We start from the raw sequence: 13,269 nt of genomic DNA on the forward strand, positions 1-13,269 counted from the left end.
AGTACCCCCGGCGGTTGCTAAGAAACCGAACAGGGCCCCCGCTTCCAGTCGAAGGATGGGCGAGGAGGAAATGGTGGAGAAATTGAAGGAGTTGGTGGGGAATGACAATCCAGAGACACGCTTTTTGGATAGACAGATGATTGGTTCTGGTGCTTCAGCCAAAGTGTACTCCTGTACAGACAGTACTACTAGAATGACGGTTAGAACTAATCTTCAAGTTAAGAGTACATATAATGGCTGCTATCTTTAACATTATAATCATCGTAGATCTGCCACAAAGCGTTTGAATTCAAGCGACCGTGAGGGTTTCAATTTTTAATTTAAGTTTTAAATTTGAGATCCTTTCAATCGGCACCAAAAGTGAGCAATTTTACAAAGAAAAACTAAAAGAAAATTTTACTGGAAGACACTTACAATGGTTTACAAGGTTGCAATTGTCTATAAAAAACGCTGAGAATGATAATACTGAACTGGAACGGTTCCAATTTCCCGTAAAAAAATGGTCGTCTTTTATTGACATTTTTACTCCTACAATGGCTACCGAAATAACTGCAAAGACGCGTTTCAGTCTGTCACACTGGCTATTGACTCATTTTTTACTTCACCTTAAATAAAACAGCTGAGATTGCTCTGTTTTAATAAACTGAAGTAGCTAAAAATCATGAAAATCGCTGATGAAAATAGCTCGCTGATAATCTAGCAGAGTTCGGGCACAAATCGAGAAGCTTATTTTTGGTTGGTACATATTGGATGTGTAAATTGAATATTTTGAGATATAGGGGTAAATTGAAATAGAAGGACTAAAGATATCATTATTTGTCCTGGCATAAATTCTTTTTTTCTCTTGTGAGATGAAATGATTTGGCTGATCATTTGGCTGATTGGTAGGTGGCGATGAAGATCCTGACATTGCGAGAGCAGAAGAAGAGGGAGTATGTAGTTAGTGAGATCAGAGTGATGAGGAGGATTCACCATGCAAACATTGTCAACCTCATCGATTGCTTTCTCTCTCCTGACAGGAAATTCCTTATGGTTAGTCAGTCATCTTTGACCATTAATAAGTGCTGTTACCTCCCGTAACGAATGAAATCATTCCACTATATTTCCCCCATGCCGAACCAAAATAATTACTTATTTTTACGTGACTTCTAAAGCTTAATTTTTTCCAATTGTCTCGGCGAAAACAGAGGGTTAATTTAGGGTGGTTAGTGTAGGTTAACTTAGGGTGGCGAAAACATAACTGACGTCTGATGTTCGAAGTACTTTATACCGTTTATGTCAAATACACGTGTATCGAAACGCCTTTGATTTTTAACATTTCTTCGATTGTGTGTTTTCGACACCATCAACACGTGTAATGCAATCAAAGTACTAATTATAGCTGCGAAGCTGTAAGCTGAGTGGAGCTATTTTGTCGTCTGACACTTTCTTTTCGTTTTTCATTTTTTCACACCGCAAAGCTGAAGAAGTCAAATTTTCTGTATAACTTATTCTCACAAACGGCTTTTGCGCTCGTGACGTCATTTCTCACTCACTATAGCAAGCGTTTAAGGTCATTTGCGTGATTAGATTTTGATCATCCGTGACTTACCTCACTCAATAAAATGAGTTTCTCACTTTAAAACTTTGATTTGAATTAGTTTAAAAGTTTGATTTGAATTAGTTTAAGGTCTAAGGAACTCATGTGTAATAAAAGTCCTTAATAAAAAGGTATCTGCATAGTGAATTTTAACAAGTCTGATTAATAGCCGCCCTCAGCTTCTCATAGCGCTCCTATTTTTATGTACTTCTTCGTACTAAAATTTTTTGCTTTACCTTAGTGCACAGCTTGTTTAACATTTTGCATGAAATCTTTTTGACTTCTCTAGGCTCTTTTCACTCTTCTCTCATTCTACTAAAAGTGTTTTTAGACAGAAGTTGCTCATCAGAGCTATCCAAACAGGGTCAGTATCAAAAACAGCAATCAGAAATAGAAGTGGGATAAACCCATAAAGCACAATTTTAGATGCCTGTTACTCGAACTTTGTTCTTAGTTATCATCTCTAATGCTTATTGGTATTGATACTTGCCACCTGTATTGTCTCTACGAAACAGGAATTTGTTCAGCTTCATAATGATATCAAAAAGTTCTCACTTTAAAATTGTTTGTACAAAAATCATGTTTTTCTTTGTCAATATGCTGGGTATAGTTAATTTATCGCTCAGTGTTTTTTACATAATTGTTTAGCGGTACCGATAACTTTTTATCTATCTGTTTCTGTCTATATTATACTACACAATTATTTCGTGCTACTTCGAAGTACTTCTTTTTCGCAGCTATCTGACTGCTATGTTAGTTAAAGCGGCTGTATTACCAAAATTTGTAGTACGGATATGCAGCGCTAAATATCAGCTGCCTTTTCGTTACAGGTAAAGTCAAGCCTTTAAATAGCTTTTTTGCCTTGAAAATATATAATTTTTTTGGTTTGATATGTTTTTAGTGATGGGGTCTGCCTGATCTTGATAATATTAGGTTGGCACTTTTCCGTAAAAATTAGTTGGTCGAGTTCCGAGTAAGTAGTTGTGCATTCAACTTGTTTATTTTGGTCTTAAAAATTCACTCCGGAAAAGCTTGCATCAAATGATAATAGCATGAGCAAGTTGACAATTTTTTGTGGAACTTAACTTGTTAATAGCCGCACAGCGATAGCTGGGGCTATTATTGGCCTTCTCTTGGTTTTTACGACTCAAAGAGGAGTATTGAGAATCTACAGGTTTGTTTTCTAAGCAGAAAGCAAGTTTGTTCATGACTTGAATTTTGACTTCTTTCTGTTCGAGCATTTACCTCCATTTTTGATTGTTGACTTCTGTTTTCGAACATTGGGCTTTAACAGTAGCTTCGTTTGTGATGTATAGCAATTGGTAACAGTCTGTGATTCAGGGTGAAGAGGTCAATTTGAGAAAAATTGATCCCTTTTAACTACCTACCCCCCCCCCCCGAAAAAACTACCCCCCCCCCCGCACGTGCCTAACCCCCCCCCCCACCCCCTACTGTACCTAAACCCCCCCCCCCCCTAACGTACCTATCCCCCCACCATACCTACCCCCCCCCCCCGCAACGCACCTACCCCCCACCCCACCCAACTACACCCCCAACACCACCACCTACCAACCTCCCCCCCCCCCCCCCACCAGCACCTACTCACACCCCTGAACCGAAAAAATTTTAACGCTTTTTATGTTATATTGATCTACTATTTTTGTTATTTCTAGTGTTTTTTTCGATATTCTGATTTTGTCCAAGTTAGAGTTCGGGATTTTTTTGCGCGACGATTCGAGTCGTTTCCGGTATTTTATTTTTTTTCGTCGTCGCGATTTTGTTACCACCATATGACGTCACAACCACTTCAAATCTGCAATTTCAACTGAAGTGCGTGCGTGACGTCATTTTTCGCTCTTAGTGGAGCGAGTTTTTTTGTTCATTTGCGTGATTAAGTTTTTGGTCACACTTGACTTACCTCACTCTCAAAAATGACTTCCTCACTTGACTTTTATTTACTTTAATTCAAAGAGATAAGGTCGAACAGGTGTGTGTCACTCTAAATGGAGGTTATTAGAGAGCAGCTAATAGAGGCAGCAAAAACTTACAGATTTTGGTCAGATTTTTTTGGTCTGTTTTTTTACTGTTTTTTGAGACTGCAGATCTACGAAGCTTTTGTGGCTATTTTCTGGCAATCTGCCAGCTATGTTTGATTTTTATGGAAAACTGTCAAATTTTTGTTTGAATTTTCCTCGTAAGTATATTTGTATTTTTTTTTCAAAGTTAAGAGAAATTTAAATTCTACCAATTTATAGTTGATTCTTATAAAATTTAAGGAAAATGGAAATGAGAACGTTACAAAAATGATTTTCAATTCAAAAACAGGTACTTTACTGTACTTTTGCTATTTGAGCGTTTATTGTAGTTAATCCTATTAAATTTCAAGACAAGTTAACGTTCTAAAAACTCATGACAAAAATGAATATCAAATTGCTTATTCAAAACAATTGCCTATGTTTTTCGCACTTAAATGTTTCGAAATGAAAATCAAAATTTGGAAATGCATTCTTAAGCTAATGGCCGCCATTAACATCACATAAATTGGATTATGCTTTCTGTTTGGTGTCCAGATTGTGATGGAGTTTTTGTGGAATGCTCTGACCAATGTCATCCTAGCTTTGCAAGCCAAAATGGACGAGAATTACATCGCGTACAACAGCTATGAGGCCATTCAGGGACTAGAGTACCTGCACAGTAACAATATTATCCACAGAGACATCAAAAGTGACAATGTCTTGCTAGGCTTAGACGGCAGTGTAAAGTTGGCTGATTTTGGATTCTGTGCTGAATTGTTGACTGCGGATGCTCAGCGGAAGACACAACTGGGCACGCCCTATTGGATGTGTCCTGAAATTGCGAGGAGGGAACAATATTCTCCAAATGTTAGTCCAGCATCCATCATTCAATGCTATGTTCTATAAAACTTGTATATAGTAGATAGCTTCGTAAGTTCATATTATTGTTTACAGTCCCCCAGAGCACGTGCTACGCATTTGTTATCTATGAAATTTGGTTATTGTGGTGTGCATAACCCATTGGGTTTATTGTTTTAGCCCCCAGCTTAGAGTGACTAGAAGCTTTAACCCGTTTGCTGTAGTCGTACCATATGGAAGTGCCGCGTATTGAAAGAGGGGCTATAATGGGATAAGGAGAATCAGGCTTGACTTTTTTGGGGTTTACTTTGTCCATGCATGAACTTTGTCCAAGTTCTTCCTGCTCTATATCGTTACCATTAATAGTCGCGTTATCTGAGTCAGCTATTATTGCGCCCTTGTTTCTTTTTAATAGCCGCACAGCGATAGCTGGGGCTATTATTGGCCTTCTCTTGGTTTTTTTACAATTCAAAGAATTTGATTACAATTCAAAGAATTTGAATTGTATTGGTGCGCTGTCTTTTTTTAAGATCTGTTTACACATTTTCATGATTTTTGAAGTCAAATTGGAGTAGTGATTTTGGTCACGCCGAAACAGGAAGTGGAGAGAAAAAGCGATTGGTTTTGCGGCGTGAAATTTTTTTGCTCTAATTTTAAAGTAGAGTGAGAAAACAGTGTTTGAACAAAAATTCGCTTTCTCGCTAGTGGTTTTTTGTTCACATGCGGCAATTTCACTTTGATTTTTACAGTTTTTTTGATTTTTTGGATCGGATTTTTTTTCTAAATGTTTTTCCCAATCCATTCATAGTCCGTTCGTGGTCTAGTTTTCTGTTTAGTCAATGAAAATTCTTTGAATTGTACGTCAGGACTTGTCCTGCTATGTTTTTTTTTCGTCGTCATGATTTTTGTTACGACCATATGACGTCACAGCCACTTTTTGTTCATTCGTTCATGCAACTTAAACTGAATTGCATGTGTGACGTCATTTTTCGCTCCTAGTGGAGCGAGTTTTTTGTTCATGCGCGTGATTAAATTTTTGGTCACACTTGACTTACCTCACTCTCAAAAATGACTTCCTCACTTTGAAATTGACTTTTATTTACTTTAATTCAAAGAGATAAGGTCAAATGGGTGTGTGTCACTCTAAATGAAGGTTATTTGAGATCAGCTATTAGAGGCAGCAATAACTTATACAGATTTTTAATCAAAATATAACAGATCAGCCTTCAATGAAAAGACTAGTTTTTTTGGTCTGCCTTTTTTACTGTTTGTTTTAGACTGCCGATCTACGAATCTATTGCGGCTATTTTCTGGCAATCTGCCAGCTATGTTTTTAACTACGTCGAACAGAAATTTGTTTTGATTTACCTGATTATGCAGCTTATTGCGTGAATTTTTTGGCTTTCTCGGCTAGTTTCATTCTTCGCTCTTTGTGATCAATTTGCATCTAAAAATCATCAAACCAATCTAAAATAAAAGGGATAAATGCACAGAGGTACATTTTAGACGCCCTTTCGATAGACTGTTTTATTTAGCCTAAAATGGCAAATGAAACGCTTACTGACATTGATCTAATTCCTCTACCCGCTCATCATTGAACATCAATTGAAAGACGAATAGGTAATGGCAATGCCAACCTAAACACTAAAAATTGTAGCCAATTTTGTTATTTACATGTTTTCTGAAAGGTATGATTTTTTTGGAGTTTAAGGCCCATTGAATTTTTCTTTATAGCGTTGGCGTCGGTTGTTGACCCAGCACAAATTGTATTGTTGTCAGTTGTTGAATTATAGCGTTGGCGTCAGCACAAAATTATATTGTTGTCCTCAGTATAAATAAGTCAATGTATTTGAAAGATTTTTGCGGTTTTTGCTTCTGTTTTTCTTAATCGAGCAACCAGTTTTCTCCGAGCCTTAAATTTACTTTTTCTCTAAATTATTACAAGATATATTTGGGTTTGATGCCTAATGTATCCAAAATTTAGACAAATAAGCAATGACTATTTAAGTTTGGAAAATTTTTGGTTTTCTGTTTTTTAATAATTTTGCTAATAATTTTGCTAATTTCAAGTTTTTTTGTCATTTAGACTGCCTTTGGTTGTCTATTATGTCACGAAAGATTTTTGTTATATAACAAGATTTCTGTTCTTTCTTTTTTTGATATAGAAGTTTTGATAATTCAATGTTTCTATCGGCTTGTTTCATTCTTAATTCATGATCAATCAGAAAATATCAAATTTTTAGATATCTACAGTATCTATGAAGTTATTGGTAATTCATTTTCAAAATTGTCTCCAAAAACAACAAATAAATCTAGTTAATGCAATCTGAAGTAGTGTTTTGTGCTTCAAAAAAATTGATTTTAATCTTTTCTCTATGAATTAAAATTCTATGACTGCAAGTATCATCGCGTTTATTAATAGACGCACTGCGATAGCTGGGGCTATTATTGGCCGTCTCTTGGTTTTTACAATTCAAAGACTTTGAATTGTATTGGGGCGCTGTCTTTTTTACTACTCGAAGAGGAGTATTGGAGAAATCCTTTATTTTTAATCAATTTTATTGGAGTGATTTTTGAAGCGGGAAATGAAACGCGTGAAAAAATTTGAAGTGATTTTGGGGCTGAACAAAGGTTAAGAGCGGAGCGAAAAGAGAGTGTTTTTTGTTCATACCGCTGTTTTTGAGAGAGCGAGAAATTGATTTGTGAAAAAATTTTCTCTAAGCGAGCGAAATTTTTTTGTTCACGTGCGGCTTTTAAAAGCAGTTTTTTTGCTACTTTTGATGGTTATGAGGTTTGATTATGATATTGTATTAGTTTTAGGTTTCTTTTGGAGGGTGCTAATTTGGAGGGTTTTGATCAGTTTTGCTGATTTTTAGACGAAATTTAATTATTTTTTGCCTGTTTTTTTGTATTAAAGATTTAAGTGGGTGGGATTTGAATAGAAGCTTGTTACTTAAGGAATATTCAGCTACCAATTGACTTAAGTTTTATTGGTGTAAATAATTCTTTTCTTCGGAAAATTGACAGAAAAATTGAGAAATTTTAAAACCATTTTTCTTATTTTTGCAGTTTTTCTTTTTAGTCTTTGTTAAGTTTCTTAGGCTATTATGACTTGCCCATTGTTTTGCGAGCTTTCCATTGCCCTAATTGGAAAGAAATTTTACTCAGCTTTATGTTTCCTTTTTCTATTTAAAAAAACTCATTCAGTTTTTCTAGTTTTTTTATTCAATTTTTTTTTGAATGCCGTTTCTATTCTTCCTTAAATTTTTTATGGCGTTTGTGGAGGTTCAGGGTTCACAATAGTTGTTCTAGTTGTGTAGTCAAAAGTATGGGCAATTTTATCTTTCGAGTTGTTTCAAGATTTCTTGCGGCTATGTTTTTAAGATCTGTTCACACATTTTCATGATTTTTGAAGTCAAATTGGAGTAGTGATTTTGGTCACGTCGAAACGGGATTTGGAGCGAAAAAGCGAGTGGTTTTGCGGCGTGAAATTGTTTTTGCTCTAAATTCAAAGTATAGTGAGAAAGCGGTGTTTGAACAAAAATTCGCTTCCTCGCTACTGGTCTTTTGTTCACATGCGGTAATTTCATTTTGATCAATTCTGTTTTTTTTCGATTTTTTGGATCGGATTTTTTTTTAAATGGTTTTCCCAATTCATTCATAGTTCGTTCTAGGTCTAGTTTTCTGTTTAGTCAATGATATTTCTTTGAATTGTACGTCAGGATTTGTCCTGCTATGTTTTTTGTTTCGTCTATGTTTGTTTATTTCGTCTAGTTTTCTGTTTAGTCAATGAAAATTCTTTGTTGTACGTCAGGACTTTTCTTGCTGTTTTTTTTCGTCGTCGCGATTTTTGTTACGACCATATGACGTCACAACCACTTCAAATCTGCTTTTGTTCATTAGTTAATGCATTTTTAACTGAAGTGCGTGTGTGACGTCATTTTTCGCTCTTAGTGGAGCGAATTTTTTTTGTTAATTCGCGTGATTAAATTTTTGGTCGAACTTGACTTACCTCACTCTGAAAAATGACTTCCTCACTTTGAAATTGACTTTAATTTAATTCGAAGAGATAAGGTCAAATGGGTGTGTGTCATGAAGGTTATTTGAGAGCAGCTAATAGTTGCAGCAAAATCTTATACAGATTTTTAATCAAATTATTACATATCTGCCTTCAATGGAAGGATGAGTTTTTTTAGTCTGTCTTTTTACTGCTTTTTGAGACTGCAGATCTACGAAGCGATTGCGGCTATTTTCTGGCAATCTGCCAGCTATGTTGGATCATTTGTTGTGTGCTTTTGATGTTTTTTTTTGTTTTTCAACGATTTTGCGAAGTGATGAAAGTTGAATAAAGATTAGCTCAGGAGTAAATTTTGAAAATACTAATGATACTGTTTGTTGTTCAAACTAAATTTTTTATGCAGAATACTAAAAGCTCAAAGAATTTTGGTTTTAACTTCTTTTTAATAGAAGAAATGGGTCCTGAAATTTGAGTTTTCGCATTCTCGCGATCTTTGTTGTTTTGTACAACGTTTTGTAGGACCTATTTTTTTTGAAATTTTAAGTTTTTTCTAACCTAATAGCTTCTCAGCGGAAACGCAATTCGAACAAACCTTCATTTATGCGGAGTTGGCTTCGACCTTATCTTCATTTTGTTTGAAATTGAAGTTTTAATCAGAAAATGAGAGACATTTATTGATTTTTGTAGTGTTTTGCCTTACTTTTCCCTAAATTATTTGAACGCAAACCTTGTTTTTGAGAGCCCAATATCCCAACAGGAAAGGTAAGAGAAAACTTTTTTGTAATAATTAATCTACTCGGCTAGGGCTTTTGATTGATGCCGTTTTATCTTTCACCCATTAATATATTGGGCAGTCAAAGATGGCACATCTAGGAAAATCCGACTAGCACCAATTTACTATCCGCAATTTAAATTTTTTTTACCTCTGATCGAAAGTAGATGAAATAGTGATAACACTGGAGCTATTGTTGACCTTCTCTTTCTTCTATTGGCTTCAAGACTTTTGATTTGACCATTAGATGTCAGGCTCATTTCAAATCTGCCTTTTATTCATTAAATCATGCAATTTTGACTGAATTGCGTCCATTAGAACGATTTTTTCTTCATTTGCGTGGTTAAGTTTATGGGTAGTTTGTATTAGAACGATTTTTTTTCTCGTATTTTATGCTGACTGTGTTCTCTTTATAATAAGAGAACACAGTTAGCATAAAATACGAGAAAAAAATCGTTCTAATACTAACTACCCATAAACCACGCAAATGAAGAAAAAATTGTTCTAATGGACGCAATTCAGACAAATTTGCATGATTTAATGAATAAAAGGTAGATTTGAAATGAGCCTGACATCTAATGGTCAAATCAAAAGTCTTGAAGCCAAGAAAAGAAAGAGAAGGCCAACAATAGCTCCATTGTTATCTGATATGCTGAACGCTTCAAGAGATTATGCTGAAATTTTCCATATTCCTATTTTTTCCTGAAAACGAATAAGCACTGTTCTCATCATGTATACGTAACAAAGAAAAATGTCATGATCACTGATCAGAAATTTGTTATGACTGTTTTAGAGGTCGATTTTTTCAAAAAGTGAAGGTGGTAAATATTTTGCTGAAAATCTTCCAATTTGCAATATCGAAAGGAAAAATATCATTCCGTCTACTAAGTTTTGAACTATTGATAGCTTGGCAATTCCTGTTTCATCATTATCGACAAAAAACCATTTTTAATAATACTTTTTTACATCCTTGTGAAGTAGTATCATAGGAATATTAAATGCATTAATTATCCATATAAATGTCTTTTGTTATAAAGATAAATAAATACTACACTCGAAATCTCTTGACTTAGACATATAAAAGTATATTTACGTGTAACACGAGATAGGAGAGTAATGGCAGCAATAGATGTTGTTGACATATTTTTATTAGGTTGACATTTGGTCGATGGGAATTTTGGTGATTGAGATGATTGATACCAGTCCACCCTACATGGAAGACGAGTACTATGCCAGAGCCCCTCTGCAGGTAAGTGAATCAACGACTCAAAACAAATTGTTTACTCTAATTGGGCTGCGGAATACTAAGAAAATAAGGAGTGAGTTATTTGGTTTTCGGTAGTAACTGGTTTTGTTTTAAAATTGTTTTTGCCTGAATAATATTTAAACAATCTTTAAGTTATTTTAGTTGAACTAATTGTGAACTTGTTGCTTTGCCCACTTGCCCTAGCTTTGTGGGCAATGCATATAGACCCCCGTTACTGCTCAAATATTTTCTATAACATATTGTCTCAGAAAAGCTATTATCAACATTATATACACCGATATGATGGAATGAATTCATTTTTTGAACGTCTGAACTTGCTTTAAGGCAATTCAAGAGATTGGGCGACTGACAGAGCCACCTGAGATCAAAAGACGTGATGAGATAACAGAAGAGCTGAACAATTTTGTCGTGACTTGTTTAACTATTAATCCATCCGATAGACCAGATGCCACTACCATTCTGCAGGTAACATTACAAACAATACTTAATCACGCCACCATTACATGCATGTAGCTTTAAACACCCCAAAAATCATACACGTCATTAATTTTTTTTAATGATAAATAACTTATATCACACAAGAGACGAGTTTGACCATTTCAAAGTTGAGGTCTATTAAGGACATTAAATGATTTTTAATCGAAATTTCTATTAAATTATTTACCTTGGACTTTTTGATTCTTTCGTGATTAATTGCTCTGGAAGGATGTTTGAAGCAATTATTGTAAACCTGTGTGTATTTTCGGTTCTGCACAGTTTTCGCTTGGCCGTTTTCTTCTGGAATTTTCCTTCTTGAGTGGTGACATTTTTCAGAGACGGTATAGCCTAGTTAGTGGCTCTAGTCTCAGCTGGTCCGATCCACTTCACCCTTGGTGTTTGAACAAAAATTCGCTTCCTCGCTACTGGTCTTTTGTTCACATGCGGCAATTTCATTTTGATCAATTCTGTTTTTTTCGATTTTTTGGATCGGATTTTTTTTTAAATGGTTTTCCCAATTCATTCATAGTTCGTTCTAGGTCTAGTTTTCTGTTTAGTCAATGATATTTCTTTGAATTGTACGTCAGGAGTTGTCCTGCTATGTTTTTTGTTTCGTCTATGTTTGTTTATTTCGTCTAGTTTTCTGTTTAGTCAATGAAAATTCTTTGAGTTGTACGTCAGGACTCTTCTTGCTGTTTTTTTTCGTCGTCGCGATTTTTGTTACGACCATATGACGTCACAACCACTTCAAATCTGCTTTTGTTCATTAGTTTATGCATTTTTAACTGAAGTGCGTGTGTGACGTCATTTTTCGCTCTTAGTGGAGCGAATTTTTTTTGTTAATTCGCGTGATTAAATTTTTGGTCGAACTTGACTTACCTCACTCTGAAAAATGACTTCCTCACTTTGAAATTGACTTTAATTTAATTCGAAGAGATAAGGTCAAATGGGTGTGTGTCATGAAGGTTATTTGAGAGCAGCTAATAGTTGCAGCAAAATCTTATACAGATTTTTACTCAAATTATTACATATCTGCCTTCAATGGAAGGATGAGTTTTTTTAGTCTGTCTTTTTACTGCTTTTTGAGACTGCAGATCTACGAAGCGATTGCGGCTATTTTCTGGCAATCTGCCAGCTATGTTGGATCATTTGTTGTGTGCTTTTGATGTTTTTTTTTGTTTTTCAACGATTTTGCGAAGTGATGAAAGTTGAATAAAGATTAGCTCAGGAGTAAATTTTGAAAATACTAATGATACTGTTTGTTGTTCAAACTAAATTTTTTATGCAGAATACTAAAAGCTCAAAGAATTTTGGTTTTAACTTCTTTTTAATAGAAGAAATGGGTCCTGAAATTTGAGTTTTCGCATTCTCGCGATCTTTGTTGTTTTGTACAACGTTTTGTAGGACCTATTTTTTTTGAAATTTTAAGTTTTTTCTAACCTAATAGCTTCTCAGCGGAAACGCAATTCGAACAAACCTTCATTTATGCGGAGTTGGCTTCGACTTTATTTTCATTTTCTTTGAAATTGAAGTTTTAATCAGAAAATGAGAGACATTTATTGATTTTGGTAGTGTTTTGCCTTACTTTTCCCTAAATTATTTGAACGCAAACCTTGTTTTTGAGAGCCCAATATCCCAACAGGAAAGGTAAGAGAAAACTTTTTTGTAATAATTAATCTACTCGGCTAGGGCTTTTGATTGATGCCGTTTTATCTTTCACCCATTAATATATTGTGCAGTCAAAGATTGCACATATAGGAAAATCCGACTAGCACCAATTTACTATCCGCAATTTAAAATTTTTTTTACCTCTGATCGAAAGTAGATGAAATAGTGATAACACTGGAGCTATTGTTGACCTTCTCTTTCTTCTATTGGGTTCAAGACTTTTGATTTGACCATTAGATGTCAGGCTCATTTCAAATCTGCCTTTTATTCATTAAATCATGCAATTTTGACTGAATTGCGTCCATTAGAACGATTTTTTCTTCATTTGCGTGGTTAAGTTTATGGGTAGTTTGTATTAGAACGATTTTTTTTCTCGTATTTTATGCTGACTGTGTTCTCTTTATAATAAGAGAACACAGTTAGCATAAAATACGAGAAAAAATCGTTCTAATACTAACTACCCATAAACCACGCAAATGAAGAAAAAATTGTTCTAATGGACGCAATTCAGACAAATTTGCATGATTTAATGAATAAAAGGTAGATTTGAGATGAGCCTGACACCTAATGGTCAAATCAAAAGTCTTGAAGCCAAGAAAAGAAAGAGAAGGCCAA

General features: G+C 34.8%; 1 protein-coding gene across 1 annotated transcript in view; it reads left to right on the top strand.

Annotated features, from left to right (window-relative positions):
• LOC142335553 (uncharacterized) overlaps positions 1 to 13,269 on the top strand; it is a 33,172-nt gene that overhangs the window by 14,694 nt on the left and 5,209 nt on the right. Inside the window, exons 9-13 of the mRNA XM_075384090.1 lie at positions 3 to 199; positions 889 to 1,032; positions 4,150 to 4,461; positions 10,396 to 10,491; positions 10,834 to 10,974. Of these exons, the coding sequence (XP_075240205.1) occupies positions 3 to 199; positions 889 to 1,032; positions 4,150 to 4,461; positions 10,396 to 10,491; positions 10,834 to 10,974 (890 nt within the window). The remainder of the gene's footprint in view (positions 1 to 2; positions 200 to 888; positions 1,033 to 4,149; positions 4,462 to 10,395; positions 10,492 to 10,833; positions 10,975 to 13,269) is intronic.

This window comes from Convolutriloba macropyga, chromosome 2 (genome assembly GCF_964194025.1).
Source record: "Convolutriloba macropyga chromosome 2, txConMacr16.3, whole genome shotgun sequence".
In the NCBI taxonomy this organism is placed as follows: domain Eukaryota; kingdom Metazoa; phylum Xenacoelomorpha; order Acoela; family Convolutidae; genus Convolutriloba; species Convolutriloba macropyga.